The 21,639-nt window shown below is 39.0% G+C and overlaps 1 protein-coding gene across 1 annotated transcript in view; it reads left to right on the top strand.

Moving 5' to 3' along the window:
• The window catches only part of LOC127636006 (protein phosphatase 1E-like), a 58,848-nt gene that overhangs the window by 17,150 nt on the left and 20,059 nt on the right, over positions 1-21,639 (top strand). The window contains exon 2 of the mRNA XM_052116352.1: positions 21,013-21,134. Within this exon, the coding sequence (XP_051972312.1) occupies positions 21,013-21,134 (122 nt within the window). The remainder of the gene's footprint in view (positions 1-21,012; positions 21,135-21,639) is intronic.

Raw genomic sequence — 21,639 nt, forward strand, 5'->3', positions numbered from 1 at the left:
CCTGAATTATACTGTACCTTAAATAATGCAGGTAGTTGAGGAGAGATGTGCTTTAACATTTGCATGCAATCAGACTTGCAATCAAATCAACTTGCAGACTTAATTTGGTGGACAAAAAAAATCCCACAGTTTAGATTGCAGGGCACTCGAGCCTTGAGCCAGTTATCATCCACATAAAATCCCCCCAAAACACTGGGGAACTGCATAGACACACTCCAAAACAACTCAGAACATCTTAAAAATTGCATTGCAATACCCTAGCAACCATACACAACACCATGGCACCATGGCAGTGACTTGCACAGGCAAGCATTTTCTTCCAAAAATGTAAATATCTAGTTTTATTTGACATTAGATGCTGGTGTGGTGGTGTCCTATCAGGCTCCTTAACTAGCTTATCGAGCAAGGCCATACTGGCCAACCACCTTCATCAGATTTACCATGCTGGTCTACCAGAATTCCCCCAGCTACACCAGCCCTAACCAGTCTGGACAAGCATTTAAATTCATGCTTTTAGAAAGCCAGTGCTCCTCACTTTTTCATTAATTGCTCATTTGCTGAGACGTTATTGTTGAAAACCTTCAGGGTAAGGTTGTTTTTCTGCTTTTGCTTTGGCCAGTATTTTCTTTATGGCTTCTCCAGTTTTTCCTGCATAGTTCTTGACGTGCATCATGGAGACTTCCAGGTTTGTTCTATTTTGAATTCCACACCTGCGTCTTCTTTAACAATTATTTAATATAAGACACCAAGAAAGAGATGAGGCACAGTAGCATATCATATGACATTTCAAACATTCTGACAAGGAATAAGCAAACAGTGACAGTGAGGCCCCTCTGAGTTGCAGGGAGCTATTAGGCGACTGGAGATAGTGTGCTGCGTTGGTCCGCCTCTGCAGTGGCCTTCAGTTGTCAGCGCTGGTTGAGTGTACCATGTGAGGGCTGAGTAATAATAAGCGGTGTGCTGACGAGCAGAGCCGCCCCAAAGCTCCATGATTAGCCACTGTGTTACTGTCAAGTGCCTTGCTGTGCCTCAATGTACCTCTCTCTCTCTCTCTCTCTGCTTAAGCTCTGACTCATCAGTGAACCATTTTTGGACCACCGCAGAGCTCAGTTTCTGACTCATCACACATCATTAAGAGAGGGTCTTTTAGAATGTGATTACTTTAGAGGAAAGCCTAGGTTTTGAAAGAGGAAATGGAAAGGCAGGACCTTTTGTTCAGCCTCTTGTCGATGATATCTAGGTGGTAACCCTCCTAATGCGCAAGACTTCCAATGGTCGCATTTGCTGCCACTAAGCTACTAAAGTTAGGGAGAGATTTAGGGCTAGGTTTAAGTTTAGGGGTAAGTTTAGTTGTAGAGTTTCTGTAAGAATAAAAATAAATAATAAACACAGTGTCTAAATGTTGCACATGACTCAAGTATTTTAGCAAAAAGAGGCTTACCATTTAGACACGACCACTTTTGTCCATTATGCATTTTACCATCTATGTTACACAAGATATATATATATATAAGTAGAGGTGGGAGAAAAATCGACATTTCAAAGTATTGCAACATTTTATCTCACGATATTGTACTGATATTCTAACACAAAAAATTTATGTTTTTAGTTCTTTTACACTAATATTTTGTAGAAAAAGAGAATAACCTCCATCAGAGCAAGTGTGTAAGACAACAAAACTTACTGTAGTGTAAACATACTAATTTCTATTCTGCTAATTCACATATTATTCATTAGCCTTGAGAGGAAGAGGCCTTGTTTATAGATGTTCTGTAATTTTGCTCGGAGATGCATTGTGACTATGCAGGTTTTCCTAAGATGATCTCGCCGCACAAAACAACAGATCTGCCAGCTGGTGGATTACATAATCCAGTCCTTGGTCTTAAGGCTGTTCGCATCGCTTTCCGATGACTCTTAGCTAGGCAAATTTGACATGGATCTTGAAAACGTACGCAACATTTATAGAAAATCTTTGTGTGGTTCCTGTTCTTTATAACATTTGATATTATTTAAACAAGAAGTGCAGTTTGTCAAAGTGTTCCTATCAGAGTAAAGCCAGTTTGTCAATCTTCTCTGTTTACAAGGACAGGTGCCAGAGGCTGTGCCTGTACAGTCTGATATGCATGCTGTGCGTGTTCTCTCTCTCTCGCTCTCTCACACACACGCACGCACACACACACTGATTTGACTCTTAGAATGGTGTCAGCGGTGATCATTGCAGTTTCGGACAGTCAGCTCCCCATGCATCAGCACACCACGAATGACGTGTTCTCTTGTCAATATACTGTATGTGTGTGGGTGAGGTGAGGGGGTTTAGGTTTTGCCTTCATTGTGTGGACTACATGCCCCTACAATGTTGGGATGCACAATTCATAAAAAATTAATTACATTCCAATTACAGCTGCAGAAATTAACTAATTGACTGTTTGCTAAGCTCCGCCCTCCTTGGTTACGATCGTTTACTCCCCATTTGTTACACAAATCATTAAATGACACTATAATTTGTTTGAAAACTGCGAAGACTGTGAATCAGAATAAAGAAAAACTATTATCATAGTCACTTGAAAAGAGAAAAGTGTCATTCGATAGCAATAACACACCTGAGAACATTAATGTTAGTGAACAGAACTGCTTATAACATCTCATAACACATCAAATTTGATGTTGATTGGTTACTATAGCTTTTACTATTACATTAATCAATACATAAATGAAATAACGTTCCGTTATTAGCTTTAATTTACCTTGGAGGAAATGTAGGTGTCCTCGCTGATGTTAGCCTGAATGAGGACTGAAACATTTTAATCCATTGCATGCTCTTCTCAATATTTATTTAAATATTTGTTATTTATTTTTCAAGAAAAAAAAAACACTGTGTATCCTCTCTGGGTACCTCGATCGGTATTACAAGTGACCCGGCAACATCGCGTTTTAATATCTTTACATTTTAATTTGTTTTGTTAATTTTTATAAAATCCCACTTAAAACTACTTAAACACTTACCACTCCCATAGGCTCTCATTGGGAAATAGCAAACTTATGTCAGAGTAAAAGCGGCCCGGCAACAGTTGATAAGACTGGATTGATCAGAAATGCTTTTAAGGTGGGGCTTAGTGAAAGGTCAATTGTAAAAATTGTCAATTACAAGATTAGGTCTAGTCTCATCACATCAATATTCTCTATTTACATCATTTTCTTTTTATCATGGTGCGCAAGAATACAATGGCTACTCAAAGTCATTTAAATTAGTCTAAAGGTATATCAGTAACAACAACCTAGAATCATAGTATTGTTGCGTTAATTGCTGGTCACACTATACTTGATGCTCCATTCATTCCCATTCAAACGCGTCCGAACGCGAGAGACCAAAAGCTCATGAGAAGAAATTTTGTTCAATGCAGCGTATCAAAGTTCAAGTTTGGTGAATTCTGAATTCCGTACAACAAGAGGGCACTTGATAGAAGATCGAAACATAATGCGCTGACCTCTTTTCTCAGCTTGTTTTGGATGTGTGGCCACATGAATAATATATCATGCAGTTTCCCCAAACAAAATAAGCATATGTAAATTCTATTCATTGAAATTTGCAATTAAAATTACAGTATCAGTGGAAATAATCGACAATTATACATTTTTGTCATGATCGTGCAGCCCTACCAGAAGGATAAAAAAAAAGACCAAAAATCACCTACATTGTCAGCACCAACTTAATAAACATACATAATTTTTTTATGAAAATCTAAAAATGTAGATAGTTTTGTGTGAGGGTAAGGTTTAGCGCTAACTAGAGGATATAAAATGTTCTTAGCTCAGTAGATGAAACTCTAGAAATCGATGAAGAGTCCAAATCATAATAGAAATACAAACATGTTTGTGTTTGTATTAGCGAGAGAGAGGGGCGAAATTGTAGGATGTCTGGTTAACTCAGAACACTCCCCATTCAAACACAAACATCACCGTGAACAAACTTGGCATTGTTAATACCAGTTGAGCTACAGGGAACCTAATTTAGCTCATTTAGATTCAGGCTGCAGTATAGCTAGACCACACTGTTATCATTGATTAACCTGAATTTCAGTGTAAGGTCGAAATGCCCTGTATACTTACAGAGAGAAAGGCTTGTTCTAAGTATAAATCTCATAATGCTCATTTTTAAGTCTGAGCAAACTGCAAAGTCAACACTGAACTTAGCAACTATCACACAGTCCCTCTTACTAATTGTCTCTAGTGTGTAATTAGTACATCCTAAGGGTACACTCTCAAGAAACATAATTGCATACTTGATTTGGGCTAAAATATAACACACAGTAATTGAACCTTTGTGTAATATGGGTTTACGGCACTTGAAATATATGTGTTATGCTAGAAGTGCACATCTTGATATTAAAGCAATGAGTTCATTTTGTTGCACAAACCTGATAGCGTGTGCGTGTGTGTGTGTGTGTGTGTGTGTGTGTGTGTGTGTGTGTGTGTGTGTGTGTGTGTGTGTGTGTGCAGTTTCAAATTTTTCGACAGGCTCTGACAAGAGGTCTGTTCCAAAATGTAGTGAGCTGCATCTACTGCCTGCATACATTATACAACGTACTTCTATCTTTATTCTTCGAATCTTAAAATTGACTGATTTTGAACATTCCACAATTGACAGCAACTCTTTTTGCCATACAAATAGTGCATGGGAGATTTAACAATTGATTTTTATAGAGTTTGGTGTTAATATGTTGCTAAGCCAAAGATGCAGTACTATAATGTGTCTATGATGCCTTAAAATGCTGGTAAGTCTAGGTAGGCAACTCACTAGATTTTGGAACAGAACAAACATGTTTTGAAACAGGTGTAAATCTCTTTTTATGCTATCAGTGCACAGTTGAGTAAAGTCTTTCCTTGTTTTAACCTTCTGCATTCCAGAGATTTTAACACACCCAAAAAACAATAACATCAGGATTACCTGCAACAAGAGCTGTCTTGTAGACTTGTAATCTTTGTGTAATACAGATTTGTTAATGTCCCCGTTTCTACCTGGTATTAAGATGCGTTTTTGGTGATTGGATCACATGTGGTCAGTGCTAAATACAGGTCTAAACGGGGTCTGAAACTATTTGTGATCGGATCACCAAAACCCACATACGTATGTGATCAAAATCGCATTTAAACACATCACATTTGATGTGTAAACGCTAATCTGTCCTGTTTGTGTCCCGGTAGCAGCAAAGCACTACCCCTTGCCTGTCAATTAACCACTGCACTAAAACAAGAGTTTAAACTTTGCCAGTTACGAGCGGTTTCAAAGTAAGTGAAAAAATAACTATATATACGATTGTGAGTCACTGACATAGTGACTGATATATGTTATCAAGAAAACAGAATCCCTCCAAATCCGAGCGCAAGTGGTCACAGAAAATGCATTTAAATGACCAGGTGTAAACAGTGATGTGTCTCACCTGACCACATGTGATCGGATCACCCAAGATGTATCTTAATACCTGGTGGAAATGGGGTCAAAGAAATAGTTCTCTCAAAAATGTAAATTCTGTCAGCATTCATTCTTATGTTGTTGCAAGCTCATATGACTTCCCACATGTCATTCTGCTATAGATTACTGCTTTCAGAGTAACTTCCACAGATGTAAGTCATTTTTGGGTGGATTGCCCCTTTTAGTTTATTGATGTATTTATGCATTTGGCAGACGTGATGTGATTGCACTCTGCCAAACAAATACAGTGCTAACTGGGCATTATGATTATTTTGCCGCACGGCAGTATTTATGCCACTTTGATATGATATCTACTGTAGATCGGTGACGGTGAACTCAGGGCAGCTCTAAGCATCTTGCTTCCAAAGTCGTGGCATTGCACTCACTTGTGATCTCTTTTTGCATACCTCTTAGTCAGCAGAAACGTACTGGGTAATAATCTGTATGTCACTTATTAATTCCTTCTAATGAACATCCGAAATTAACAATCAAGACGTGAATGCTGACTGCTTTCTGAGAAATTCCAGACTCTTTGACTGTCATCATTCAAATAGAGCCGGAAAATAGTCCAAATGGTAATCCGCAGATTATGATGTTAATCCCGGGCTGGAAAACAATAGGGCTAGAGGTTTTGTGTATGTGAGAAAGGGTTTATGTTCTAAAAAGTAGATTGACTGGCTGCCCAGCTGGTGATTGAGCGAGCCCAGCCTAATTTTGCCCCAAATCAGGGATCTGATTTGAGATGATTCAGGTTTTTGATGGTGATGGATATCCAACAACTGACTAGTGCAGGGTTTTAAATGTACAGAGGCTTCTTTGTTTTTGTAGATGCTTGTAAATCAAGAATGTGAAATCATGTCAATAGCCTGGATTATATTTCCTGTGCAGTGTTTGTGATAACACAGGCTTACATATACTCCATTTGGTATTAAAAGGTACCAAATAAATCTCCAAGACATCATCATCGTGCCTGTCTGATAAGATTTGTTCATTAAGATGACCTGCCTGAGTTCTTTCAAGAGTCACTGGAAAATTCAGATGGCTCACCTCAAGAAATGAGCATCGCCATCTCCATGGAGACAACCTTGGCACAAGCAACGTGATTGGCTCGGGCAGAACAAGAAGTAACAGTGTGTTCCGTTGCACAAATGCCACTCTCAGTGCTGTATAAGTGCACTTAAAAGCATATAGTTTCTCCAAATGCCCTAGTTTCTCTTGAAAATTGCTCTTGTGGCTGTCAACAACCTTGGAATAACCAAAAGTTATTCTGGACAAATATTACAGCTGAAGGACACAGAAGCGCAGGAGAGAGAGCCTCTCAAAAATTAGAAAGACAATAGCTACTCATTAAGGCTGCTGGGCTATTTAAATATACAAATGTAGATAGCATTAATGTATTTTTTTGTTATTATTCCCTTCTGTGGCCAAACTATTGTAAATGCAGGAAACCAAATATGTTAAAGGTTAAATAACACAATGTTTGTTGACATCAGAAATGGGGCACTCATAGAAAAATGTGTGGGAGAAAGCATGAATTTTTTGAACTAAATGGCCTTAAAGTGAATGTGATGTGTAGTTAACAATATAACACTGATAGAAATCTTTATGTTTGTTCAAGTTTTGGCCTAGCAGTTACAATGTATGTGCTCTGACGCGTTGAGCCTTGGTGCTTATGCAGACATCATGAGTTTGATTTGACTTGCATCATTTGCCATTTCCACAACATTTCCTGTCTTTTTCTACTATCAATCAAAGTGGCAAAAAGGCCAAAAATGCAATTTATTTATTAATTTTCCAATGGAAATTGCAAGCTAGATGCAGTGAAAAATGAATTTGAAAGCCATTACAGAAGATGGGAAAAGGTTTTGGTCAGAAGGTAGAACTGTGCGTCAGTATCACAACAGCCTAAATTACCGTCCTCCTTGGCTCAACTAGGTCATCTGTTCTCAAATAGACTTGCATACTTGATTTCATAGCCCACTTGCTCACCTTATTTATCCTTCAATTGATCAAACATATATACTGGCAGTCTGAGATTTCATTTGTTCTCTACGTTCACAAAATGTTATATGGTTTGTCATCAAATTGTCAGAAAGCACAAATACTTAGTGGATAGTAAGTTGGGCAAACACAGATGTTAATAAAAATGTATACAGGTGAAACTCGAAAAATTAGAATATCGTGCAAAAGTTCATTAATTTCAGTAATTCAACTTAAAAGGTGAAACTAATATATTATATAGACTCATTACAAGCAAAGTAAGATATTTCAAGCCTTTATTTGATATAATTTTGATGATTATGGCTTACAGCTTATGAAAACCCCAAATTCAGAATCTCAGAAAATTAGAATATTGTGAAAAGGTTCAGTATTGTAGGCTCAAAGTGTCACACTCTAATCAGCTAAACACCTGCAAAGGGTTCCTGAGCCTTTAAATGGTCTCTCGGTCTGGTTCAGTTGAATTCACAATCATGGGGAAGACTGCTGACCTGACAGTTGTGCAGAAAACTATCATTGACACCCTCCACAAGGAGGGAAAGCCTCAAAAGGTAATTGCAAAAGACGTTGGATGTTCTCAAAGTGCTGTATCAAAGCACATTAATAGAAAGTTAAGTGGAAGGGAAAAGTGTGGAAGAAAAGGGTGCACAAGCAGCAGGGATGACCGTAGCCTGGAGAGGATTGTCAGGAAAAGGCCATTCAAATGTGTGGGGAGCTTCACAAGGAGTGGACTGAGGCTGGAGTTACTGCATCAAGAGCCACCACACACAGACGGGTCCTGGACATGGGCTTCAAATGTCAAACGTCTTACCTGGGCTAAAGAAAAAAGAACTGGTCTGTTGCTCAGTGGTCCAAAGTCCTCTTTTCTGATGAGAGCAAATTTTGCATCTCATTTGGAAACCAAGGTCCCAGAGTCTGGAGGAAGAATGGAGAGGCACACAATCCAAGATGCTTGAAGTCCAGTGTGAAGTTTCCACAGTCTGTGTTGGTTTGGGGAGCCATGTCATCGGCTGGTGTTGGTCCACTGTGCTTTATTAAGTCCAGAGTCAACGCAGCCGCCTACCGGGACATTTTAGAGCACTTCATGCTTCCTTCAGCAGACAAGCTTTATGGAGATGCTGACTTCATTTTCCAGCAGGACTTGGCACCTGCCCACACTGCCAAAAGTACCAAAACCTGATTCAATGACCATGGTATTACTGTGCTTGATTGGCCAGCAAACTCGCTTGACCTGAACCCCATAGAGAATCTATGGGGCATTGCTAAGAGAAAGATGAGAGACATGAGACCAAACAATGCAGAAGAGCTGAAGGCCGCTATTGAAGCATCTTGGTCTTCCATAACACCTCAGCAGTGCCACAGGCTGATAGCATCCATGCCACGCCGCATTGAGGCAGTAATTAATGCAAAACGGGCCCAAACCAAGTACTGAGTACATATGCATGATTATACTTTTCAGAGGGCCGACATTTCTGTATTTAAAATCCTTTTTTATTATTGATTTCATGTAATATTCTAATTTTCTGAGATTCTGAATTTGGGGTTTTCATAAGCTATAAGTCATAATCATCAAAATTATATCAAATAAAGGCTTGAAATATCTTACTTTGCTTGTAATGAGTCTATATAATATATTAGTTTCACCTTTTAATTTGAATTACTTAAATTAATGAACTTTTGCACGATATTCTAATTTTTCGAGTTTCACCTGTATATCAGATTATCGGTCGACCTATTTGGGTTTTCAATGTTGATTCTCACATTATTACCTTTGGTCCCTCGATCTTGAATATGTGGTTATATCCTTTGTAAAATGTACTAAATATCCAATATTTTTTAGATTAGTGATTTTTGAAAAAATAATGGTCATTTATTTATTCATTAATAAACAAAAACAAATATCAATATCAGAAAAGTGTTTTACCATGTGAAATCCCTACAAGTCTGTTCCATCCCAACCCAAACCCTGCTTTTCATAATCCTACAAGGGATTTGTTTGGCAAATACATTGTGGCAAAAGCAAATTTTCCAGAGGGAATGTATGACTCAATACACGTCCTGTGATATGCCATCTCGCTGTCTGCGCAAAAACAGAATTTCGTGATTGAGTGCTTTTTGTTAAACAGTAGCTAAATTAGCTGAAGATGAGATGCTGCCAAATATTTGATCAGACCTCATTAACAGTTCCTGTGCAATAGAAAACAGATAGCAAACATTCAAAGACCTTCTTTAATGACCATATTACACCCACTACCTTATATTACCTAACAACCAATTGGACACTATTGAATATGGCTTTATAACTTGTAATGGAAATTGGCTTACTGTTTATATTTAGTTTTTGGGGGTGTAATAATATTAACATCAGCATAATTTTCATCAGATTATGGCATCATACTATCAGCATGATTAAGAATAAGCATGAAGTATCGGTACCAAGTTGATACTAAAATAAAAGGATAAGCGTTACCAATCTTAATGCAGTTTCGTTGTAATGAATAATGGCTTAATTTGTTTTTGTTGTTTGTTTGTTTTTTCTGTTTACTTGAATAATTGTTCAATTTAATAAATGTTTACTTTATTGTCAAATATTGTAAGGTTGCGTTAATTTAATTTGTTCATATTTAAATAAATATGTATCCTTTAAATAAAGAATATATTAGTTATTGGAGCATATTTGCTTTTATTTTACAGGTATTTGTATCTACTACTGCCATTTTAGAATCATGATACCCGATACTGAGCAGTGACCTAAAAAGACCCAATGTGCTGCTGGATTTAGTGCTATTTAGTGGATGTTTCACTACATGTTATATCACAGTAATGTGTTCTGTTATATTTACAGTGTTCTGGATAATGTGCCTGGATTTATGAGTATGATTGAGCTAAGATTATGCAACTTCATTTAGACATGCATCTACATTTATGCACAGTAGATCCCCATCAGGAAATCCAATCACATCCATGCAATTTTCATTTTTGTCCGATGAAGTATTAGAAATCAGCAGTCCATAAGAGCCGTGAGATGCCGCTCATATCTCTGTCCTGAGATGCTCTCTCAGGCTTTAGTCAGCTTCTTCAGCCCTAATCTCCTTTGTGCTTGGCGTTTCCCCATTTCCGTTGCCTCATTTGCCCTACTCGTCTGTCTATTGGTGTTTTTGATCTTTTTTTGTTTTTTGTTTTTTTAATCTTCCCCATTCATAGAGATTTTATGTCAGTTATTTACTAGGGATGTTTAAAACTACATATTTTCAAAATCAAGTATTAAGTTGCCTGAACAGCTTGTCAAATAATCTATTCTTTATATCCCTGCATAATTAGGCTGGTTTCAGGTTCGGCTGACCCCCACTGGTCACGTTTCTTTGGTGACGTTTACTTAAGATGCGTTCTTGCATTAAAAAGTACAGCTAGATGAAGCGCAATGGAATAGACCAGAATACAGGGGGTTTTAAAAGTACTATTGGACTATTATTAAGTTGACTATTATTAATGCAAACAGCTAATCAAAGAACCACCGCAAAATCTATATTATGTAATTAGTTGACCTCACTAATTGACTAGTTGATTGTTGAACTAGTCAACTACTCGACCATTATGACACACTCCTAGGTTTGCTCCTATGCTTTACACACAGCAGGATGTCTAGGAATGGTATGATTTGATTCTCTCGGTAGCGTCCCCTCGTTAGGTGTCTCGGTTGGGAAGTTGCGTGTGGTAATATGTCAATGCCTTGAGGCTCTGCTGGCAGCGCTCCAGCCTGGGTTGCAGGCCGCTGTGTTCTGGCCCCAATGGGGAATCGGACATAGAGCCGCCTTGCCAGCAAGACTGCCCAGATGGCATGGCGACCATGTCTGTGGACAGTTTGGAGGGCTGATGGCCTAGATTCCAACACTAGAGCTCAAGTCTGTTCAGTCCTGTGGTCTAGTTAACACTGGAGATCGAAAACGCTAAGGGAAAGCAGTCAAACCCCATAGCCTATTTCATATTTCTTAGAAGAAACTGTTTTCTTTTCTAAGCACTATTGTTTTAATTAATATATAAAAATCTGAAATTATGTGCTTTCTACGGCATGCATCACTATTACCATGTTATGTAATGTTAATGTTAAACCTCTAAATCTAAGTATTAAACTTGTGTAACATTTGTGCACTATTTTTGTCACAGGCATGAATAATACCATAAATTGTGTTGCTTGTTAAGGGGAGGTGTACTATTACTTTTCAAAGAGAACAGACTTGCGATTTTCATCCAGTTGATGAAAAAACTCCAATAGAAAAAAATCCAATAGAATTACATTGAAAGAGGGATCCAAACAATATCTTGGGACCAGAATATCACAGAAACTGGGGGTGGACTATTTTAACTTTGGTCACTAAGCAGCCACTAAGCAACCACCTAGAACCCACCAGCAACTGCATGACAATGTGCTAAAAACACTCAGAACACCTAATATCATATTATTTCAGAGCACCAACACTTGCATCATGGTGGGGAATTTTGTACGGACAAGCACCACTTTCATTTTCTTAAGAAAATTTGAAAATATAGTATTATCATCATCTCATATGTTCCAAGAAGGTTTTGGAGACCTTCAACCACAATTAAAAGATCTACTTCTTTTTATTCCTTGCTGTTAATAATGGCATGGCCATAATTCTATTACTTTAAATTAATTCCAGTACACCGAGACCTATTAGAACATAGCCTCCACTAACTGAATACCCAGAAACAATGATGGATGAAACCCCTTACATTTAAAACCAATCACTGCTCAACTACGCTTTAAGAACTGTCATGAAAAGATGAGCCATATTGTATAGTGCACTATGGTCAGGATGCTTATTGCGGCCCACTTTTGCTGTGTACACCACCTTTATCTGTTACCTGAGACTTGACTTCTTGTGTTCTCATAAAGAAGTCCTTCCCAATGAAGCCCCATTCTTCCTCTGTTTCTTACTCACTACATCTTTATCTTTGTCTATATGTCTTACATTCCCTTGTTCTTCATCTCTCTCTCTCTCTCTCTCTTTCTTTCTCTTTCCATCTATTTGGCTTTTCCTTACTTTTGTCAGTAAGGTATGCAAAGCTTTTCAACCTGCACGACGTCAGCAGGCAGGTCAAAGGAAGAGAGTATGAAAAGTGCAGGTTTAGCACGATGCGTGGGCATGATGACGCCACCGCTTTCTTTTCTCTCCCTCCCTCCTTTCCAAAAGAGTGACTATGAGATGCTACACTGAACAGGAGAGGAATGAAGGGAAAAGTGGGGTGTTCATTAAGGTCTTTGACCCAGAACAGGCTTTATTTAGGCAAGCTGTTATTTTATGTGTGTGCGTGTGTACGTAGGAGGATGGGTGGGTCACCGTGGGTGTAAGAGAGTGATCAATAGATAGAAAGAGAGAGAGAAAGAGAGTGATGGACAGGAAGAGGATTTAGTTTGGTGTTAATCCTGCATGCTGCTATTAATAATCCTTGAGTCATCCACACACACACACACACACACACAACAATTTATCAACAGGCACTCACAAGCTCATTTTCACCCACCAGCACTTGAAAAATCCCTCTCCGAGACTTGATAAACTGGGGACACTCCGTTTCATGATGTGTTATACATGCAAACATAAGGCAGTATAGTTACACACCCTTGTGCTCATTACTATAATATTGCAATTCTTGCTGTGCAGGGTTGGGAAGTAACAGAATACAGGTAAAGGGATTACTTATTTAAAATACAAAACATAAGTAACTGTATTCCACTACAGTTACAATTTCAATAATTGTAATTCGAATACAGTTACTGTCAAAAATTATTTTGATTACTGAAGAGATTACTTTGCATTTTATTGTCATTTGTTTCATTTAATATTTAGTCCTTTCAGATGGAAAACATTTATACATATAAATGATGCGATCCAAAGTGCATTTGAACAGTGGTGAAACACTTTCTTATGATGTTTTACGTTCATACGAGCAGACAGAGAAGAAAGTTTGGAGCAGAAGAAATAGAAATAACCCTTTGTAAATTGTCAGCTTTACGCTAAGCTAAAATGCTATTTCTAGCCATTTTACATATACATGTTACCAGGCACGATCATATTTTTTTATCAAGAAAAATCACATTAGACCATAATTTCTTTCTAAAAATATCTAAAAATCCTTAAGCAAGATCAGTTTGATTTATCTTGTTTTAGAAATAACACTGCATAAGATATTTAGGTTTTTCAGAGAATGTTGCGATCTTGTTTCTCATTCTTCAGTGCTTTACACAACATGCTGTGGGAGTCAGCATGGACCTGGTGATTCGACATTATATCAATATCTGGGATGCGATTCAATAATGTTGTGATTTTTAATTTTTTTTATATTTAGCTTATTGTGGTTCAAAGCTGCGGTATATTCCAATCTTTAACTGACTATTTTTTAATTCGCCTTCATTGTACTTTGCACAACAAGTGCTGAACTTCCTGCTTTACTTCATTGTAGAGCCATAGAAATAGCATAACGCCATGTCTGTTAACCCTTACAGTCTAGGTGGTTATACGAATTGTACGGACATCCTAACAAATGAAACAAGTTATAGACTTATTTTAGTAGTAAATGTATGCTTAGCTCATTCAAAGTTTTGATTTTTGTCGAATGGAATTAATTAGGTGTTTGTTGACCTAATACCACAGTATGTTATGTCTTCTTATTCTCCTGCTCTGATTGGGGTTCAATCACTTTATCACACAAAATATTAATGTGAAAACTTTTACCAAAAAAAGTATTTTCTTGGTGTTAGAATGTCAACACAATATTGTGGGGCAAAATATCATAATATATTTTAAATATAAATTTTTACCCCCACTTCTAACATTTAATATGCAATTCAGTCTTTATTATAGTGATACTTCATCATGATGGCACATCATAACCATGGATCATGACTAAACAGGCTCATTGGGAAGGGAATCTCAGACGTGGAGCTGTGCATGAAAAGGAAAATCCTCACACAAACACACACACACTCACTTGTGTTTGGGGGATCTTACATAGTCAAGGACGGTGAAAGTTAATGTAGGAGTAGAAGCCCACTTGAGAGATATGTGTATGTGTGTGTGTGTATGACATGCTTTTGCAGTAGTACTGTAAGTGGGTTAGAATATACATGCCGAGCTACATAGAGACTCTGCAGCAAAGAAATCAGATACACACACACACACACACACACACACACACACATGGATTTCCACACTCTGAGAAATGTAAATAAAGTCTGCTGCAAATCCAGCCCAGAAACATTTGCACATATGGCATATGCTTTTATCCAACTGTGGCAGGGTGGAGGGCGGGGCCGGGTCGTGATCCTGCGCGCCCGGTCCCGTATTAGGCTAATTATCTGTCCCTGAGGTTTAAAGGCCGACAGCAGAGGGCTGTGCGAGAGAGAGAGATCGTTAGCGGACATGTCCGCCATGTGTGTTTGTTTATGTGTACTGTTAAGTTTTTCATTAAAATATTATTTATGTTGAAAAGCCGGTTCTCGCCTCCTCCTTGCCCCATCCTTGAGCTGTTTTACACTGGTGCCGAAACCCGGAGGGAGGAGGGATACGCCGCAGTAGAGTTCTCGCCACTACCGTCCACTCTAACGGAGCAGCCGCGCCATCTGCCGGGGGACGAGGAGCCCAGCCGCCTGAGCGAGGACGATGGCCGCGATCACGAGGGGAGGAGGGGCTCCTAGCCGACCGCCTGGAGCGAGAGAACCGCTGCCAGGGGCGGAGGAGTCGCCTACCGCCGCTGAAACGCTGGCGGGGTTGGAGATCACCGACCGCGAAGCGGGAGGGGCTCACTGCCGACCGCCTGGAGCGGAGAACCGCTGCCAGGGGCGGGGAGACCCTTCTAGTCCCCGGAACGCGGCGGGTGTTCCGTCCGCCAGGGGCTGGAGGACTGCCGCGATCCGCCCGAGAGGCGCGCTGTCGTCCCGACAAAGGGTGGAGGAGTGGCCGAGGAACAAGCTGCGCGCGATCGGAGAACTGGCGAGTAAGAGTTTTTTTTTTTCTCATCTCTCTCTCTCTCTCTCTCTCACTGTCGCCTCATGCTGGCCTTTACCTCTCTTAAAATTTATAGTTTTGGGGGTACTACACTCTTACAGGAAGTACCCCCCATTTTAATTAGTTCTGTTTCCTCCCTTGTCCCTCCCTCGCCCAGGTAGATGGGGATGACCTGCCGGCAGACAGCGCGAAGGCTGCCTTCCCCAGGGAAAGAGGGGGATGTACGCCAGGCCGGGGCTCCCCAGCCTGAGAGAACGGGGAGGAATGTGGCAGGGTGGAGGGCGGGCCGGGTCGTGATCCTGCGCACCGGTCCCGTATTAGGCTAATTATCTGTCCCTGAGGTTTAAAGGCCGACAGCAGAGGGCTGTGCGAGAGAGAGAGATCGTTAGCGGACATGTCCGCCATGTGTGTTTGTTTATGTGTACTGTTAAGTTTTTCATTAAAATATTATTTATGTTGAAAAGCCGGTTCTCGCCTCCTCCTTGCCCCATCCTTGAGCTGTTTTACACCAACCTTACAGTGCTTTCAAGCTATGCATTTTCTCATTATGTGTATTCCCTGGGAATCAAACCCATGACTTCGGCGTTGCTAGCACAGATCCTCATTCTGTAGCCATGACTGTATTCTTAAAATTGTATGGTTTCTTGTACATTGTTGCTTAATTTGAATCATGCAATCATATTGCATTGGAGGGAACAGATTCTGAATCTGTGTGTGTGCAACTTAATTATGACAATGCATTTACAGTATATTCAGTGTACGTCTATCAGGAGGTTGAATTGTGTCTGATAGTGTACAATGCATCTATATGTCACCTGATATGAAGTGTGACTCTAGATAGTGTTCTATATAGTGTTCTGAGGGCTTGATCCCTCAGAATGACGTCAAAGCGAGTCTCCCTGACACAAATGCCTCCCGTTCTCTCTCACTGACTTTTTTTTTGTACAATCACTCTTAAAATATGTTTTAATTTCTAAAACATGACCAATGTCAGTGCAAAGCCACTCCGTTTATGCATAATTTCCATCTACTAACACGTTTCAGGATCTTAGTGGCTTACTACAGATACGTCAATTCGCTCAGTGCTTTGATGTTTGAAGTGGAGCGTATTTTTATTTTATTTTTTGTAACTTGAGGGTTGAGGGGACAAAAAAAAAGACTTGTCTCTCCTCTAATCCTCATTCCTTTGCATGCCTCTGGAACAGACGTCTCTCATTGGCTCACCTTGGATATGCTGGAGAGCCCCAGCCAATCAGAGCCACACACCTCGGCACCCCTCCCCCTCAGGTAGTGACGACTGCGTGCGTGTTTGCGGGAGAGAGGAAGAGAGAGAGAGCAGTGGATTTCTATGAATGGAAATGCGGAGGAGGATCCCAGAAATGTGATGGCAATTGGCATGTCATTTCTCTCTCTCTATCTTTCGTTCTTTTTTCATCCCCTCTTCAGGCCATCAGTTCCTCCCACATCTCACTCTCACTTTCTTCTCCCATCTTTTCATCTATTTGTCATGGTGGATACTAATACACACTGCTGTCCCTGACACGTACATGATGTCAACGATGTCTGATAATTAATTCTGTTACTTTAGATTCTCCGTGTCACTTTGGGTCCTTAGGATTAGATTTTTGCATCAAAATGTATTAGGTATCATGAGATAGATAGATAGATAGATAGATAGATAGATAGATAGATAGATAGATAGATAGATAGATAGATAGATAGATAGATAGATAGATAGATAGATAGATATGGACAGATGGACAGATGGGTTAAAAAAATACTGATTGTATTTGGTGATGATTAATATGTCATACTACAGGAAGTGCGCTCAAATAGTGATGGTTTTGAGGAACCTGTTAACTGTTATTTTTTTCCCTCCTTCTCAGATCTGTGCTGGATCTTTTCATTTAGAGCAGAGTGTCATTGAGGCATCCTTGAGAATGCTCCACTTTCCGCCCTCCTGTCTGCTGGGCTGCCTTTCGGTGTGTGTGTGTGTGTGTGTGTGTGTGTGTGTGTGTGTGTGTGTGTGTGTGTGTGTAAAGGAGGTGCTCTGATTTTGGATATCTAACGAGCATTCTGGCCTGAGTGCGGTTGGTGGCTGTTTGCCTCACTACAACATCATTCACTGTGGCAACCCATCGTCATAGTGTAGCCCTCATTGTGATAACAGCATAGCAATGCTGTCAGGGTTGTCATGGTTATGTAGGAGCATCAGTTGTCAGTGTCATACAGTCTTATGTTGCCATGGCCACCAGAGCAGAGAGGCGAATAAGAATCACTCACCTGACCGGCTGAACAAACATAATCAGTAGAGCTACATGTTGGAATAAATTTAATTCAGATATTGTTATGTAGTTTGAATCATGAAAGCAAAATTTTTTTAAGAAATGGGTGACTTTTTAATATGTGTTTCTAATGAGTTATAAAGGTATTTTTTCTGCATTATAAATCTATTCATAAAGCCTTATAATGCTCATTATCATTCATTATACTTTTCATGAATAATACACATACTGTACTTCATATTAATGTTAAATGCAAATTAAGTAAAACTTTAAAGAGTATAATGCATTATAACACATGCTTTAAGACAGCAATTTTGTGTTTATCATATGTTATAATGCATTATAAACCTAATAAGTGTATCCATAAATGATAAAAATTACATTTAAATTTATGTATTTAAATTTTGGTTACATTTATACTTGGCAACATACAATTTAAGGTGTATTACAATGCATTGGAAAGGCATGAATGAAATGAATATACAGGTGTCACAGTCTGGCCATGATAGTTCCCGCCTTCCTCTGTCTGTGTGTCATGTCAGCAATGCTGGTTGCATAGCTCGTTAACAGACCTGCAGCACCTGTATCCCTTTATTTTCTCCTCTATTTAAACTCTCTTCTGTCATGTGTTACTCTCGTTTGTTATTGAGTTTGTGTGTCATGCACCCAATCTGTCAGTTTGACTATAGAAGTCTTTGGTTGGTTCTAGTATTTTACTAGTTTGTTTTTAGATTACTTTTTCCTCCATTGGGAGAGATTTTGTTTGTATTTTTTCTTTTTATTTAATAAAGCCTTTTAGTTCCATCATCTCTGCAACATTACTGTGAAAACAGGATTCATGGGAAGTGTTAACAGAAACGTTCAGATAAGGAAAACATATATTTTTAATTAAATTGAATCCATTGACTAATTGACTTTTATTATGTGGATTTTTTTGTTAAAATTTTTTTCATTATTCATTTTAGACAATGGCTCATAAACAGAGCCTGTCATAATAAATGTTTTTAGGATTAGGACATCACTTTATTGGATGGCTCTGTTATCCTCTCCCGTCAGGGCACAGCTGAGGCTATTAATTCAACAGAATGTTGGCAAGCTCTGCTCAAGCCCCTCACTGACAGGAGAGGGTTGGGAATGGCACATTGACTCCACACTCCAAGACATACACATTTAGAAGCTTTCTAAAGCACATTTATTCACAGAGATCATTTTAATCTACTCATCAGGTAATTGTACACATCCACAGATAGAAATGGCAGTCTTGTTTTGTCCTTTTAGTGCTTTTATACACTGATCAGCCAGACATTAAAACCACTGACAGGTGAAGTAAATAGCATTTATTATCTTGTTACAATGGCACCTGTCAAGGGGTGGGATATATTAGGCTTCAAGTGAACAGTCAATTCTTGAATGTCTGTTGAAAGCAGGAGAAATGGGCAAGCGTAAGGGCCAAATTGTGATGGCTAAACAACTGGGTCAGAGCATCTCCAAAACGGCAGGTCTTGTGGGGTGTTCCCGGTATGCAGTGGTTAGTACCTACCAAAAGTGACAGGGTCATGGATGCCCAAGGCTCATTGATGCACGTGGGGAGTGAAGACTTGCCCCTCTGGTCCTATCCCACAGAAGAGCTACTGTAGCGTTTATTTGCTAAAAAACTTAGAGGAACATGGCAAAGAGTCAAGAGACATGGCCTCCAAATTTCTCAGATCTCTAAGGGATGTGCTGGACCAACAAGTCCAATCCATGGAGGCCCCACCTCGCAACTTAAAGGCCTTAAAGGACCTGCTGCTAACGTCTTGGTGCCAGATAACACAGGACACCTTCAGAGGTCTTGTGGAGTCCATGCCTCAATGGGTCAGAGCTGTTTTGGCTGAACAAGGGGGACCTAAAACACTGGTTTTAGTGTTGTGGCCCATCAGTATATAGACAGGGCTTCATAAAATATGTAGTTTACTCTTGTTTTACAGTTTGTTTTAGCAATTGCATCTGTATTGGGTTTGCTATCACTTCTATAAAAGCTAATAACTTATTGCTGATGCCATTTTACCAATGAACATAATGCTGTGAAGTAAAATATCAATATTTAGTGCTGGTTCACAGTCAAAACCAAACTTCATAGTTGATACAGTTATGCTTATGTTTTACAGTCAGTGTGAATCTCTGTTTGCAACCCATTTTACTTTGGTAATGTGATGTATTACCAGGTGAAGTGATATGCAACAAAAAAGTAGGGCAGGACTTGATTTTATCCACTGAGGATTGATTGGATCATAAAAATTGGACGGTCTATTATGTAACCAGATTTCATAAATTATTATTTTATAACCATAAACATAATTTGAAAATGGTGAATTTTTTGTCCTTATCCTAAAAAAAATAATTGTCATTTGTTTAATGGGGGGATCCCCACTCTATTTGGATGAGAATTTCACAACCATCTCTTATAAAATCCTCTAATGGGGGAAACAGGCTTGTCTTTAAGTGTCGGGTCTTGATTTCATAATGTGCAGTTGTTTCTATTTTCAGTGATCAGGCGGGGTCTTTGCTCTCAGCGCAGTAGAGTGCTGGAGTGGATTTGGGTCATGTTAGTTTTAGAGTGCCTCTTCTCACTCTCTGAAACCATCAGAGCAACATGCCCTAAAAGGATAATAACACTAGTAGTTAAAAAGAAGAAAAAGCCATGCTTAACACTTAACACAGTAAGAAATTGCACACATCACCTTTAAAAGTAGAGTTTACACCAAAATGAAAATTCTGACATAATTTAATCACCCTCATGGTGTATGAATTTATTTCCACCATGAACACAAAAATAGATTTTAGGCAGTATTTCTGGCTCAATAACCATACATTTGAAGAAAAAAAAACCTAAATACATTTTACTGCATTTTTTTTTTCTCAATACAATGAATGTGAATGGTGACATTTCCTGAGACTGTCACTGAGACTGTCTCTTAAAGTTTGCAAGGGTATTTGGGTCAGTTTTTGGTCCATGATGGTCATGAACTTTACTGTAAGAGAAGATCTTGGCCATTTTCTATGTTATGACCTATGCTTCTTCCTCCTACTCATCATCTCACAGTTAAATGAGTGCTCACTTTGCTGCTATAAAAAAAGTGTTGAAAGTGAAAATGAAATCATATACTCATAGTGCTATTTTGTATAAAGGTTCCACTATCTACTCAACAGTTGTGTAAACCTCTCTCTCTGTCTATTCTCATCTCTTTCGCAGTAATTGCCCTTTCTCCTTGGCTGCAGCCCTGGCCCGTGGTACAGCTGATAGTATCCTTCGAAGTGATCTCTCCGTGTACCATCTCAACAAGAGTGTTGAGGACGGAAAAGACACGCTGCCTCGTGAGTGCCCCACAAAAATAAACACAATGCTTAAATACAAATTGAAAAGTCAATTAATGAAAGAGGAGAACTTGGACTGTAAGTCTGATACTGTTTAGCCATATTTGTTTATCAATACACAAGCTTACTAGTTCCTTTTCAAGTGTCAAATTTACTCTCTGTAATTACTGAAGAAACAAGCATTACTGGTCACAGCATTGTGTTTTTGGACAATGGAACAGTATGCTTGCACCCTAACCCAACATGGGTTGATGTGTGCTTTTTTGTTCCCATTAAGCTAGAGACAACTGGTCTGTTTAAATGTCTTTACCAGCAACACCACATTAGTTGAGAGCAAGTACTAGAGGTTTTACTAGCTTAGCCAACATGATTACCTTGGTCAACCAGCTTCATCAGAAAAGTGTTGGTACACTGAAAAAACAACAACAACAACGTTAACCTAAAAAATTTACTTCATGTGGTAACATTTAAATTTACTTTTTACTTTTTAACCAAGTCAAAAATA

Source organism: Xyrauchen texanus, chromosome 43 (genome assembly GCF_025860055.1).
Source record: "Xyrauchen texanus isolate HMW12.3.18 chromosome 43, RBS_HiC_50CHRs, whole genome shotgun sequence".
Lineage (NCBI taxonomy): Eukaryota > Metazoa > Chordata > Actinopteri > Cypriniformes > Catostomidae > Xyrauchen > Xyrauchen texanus.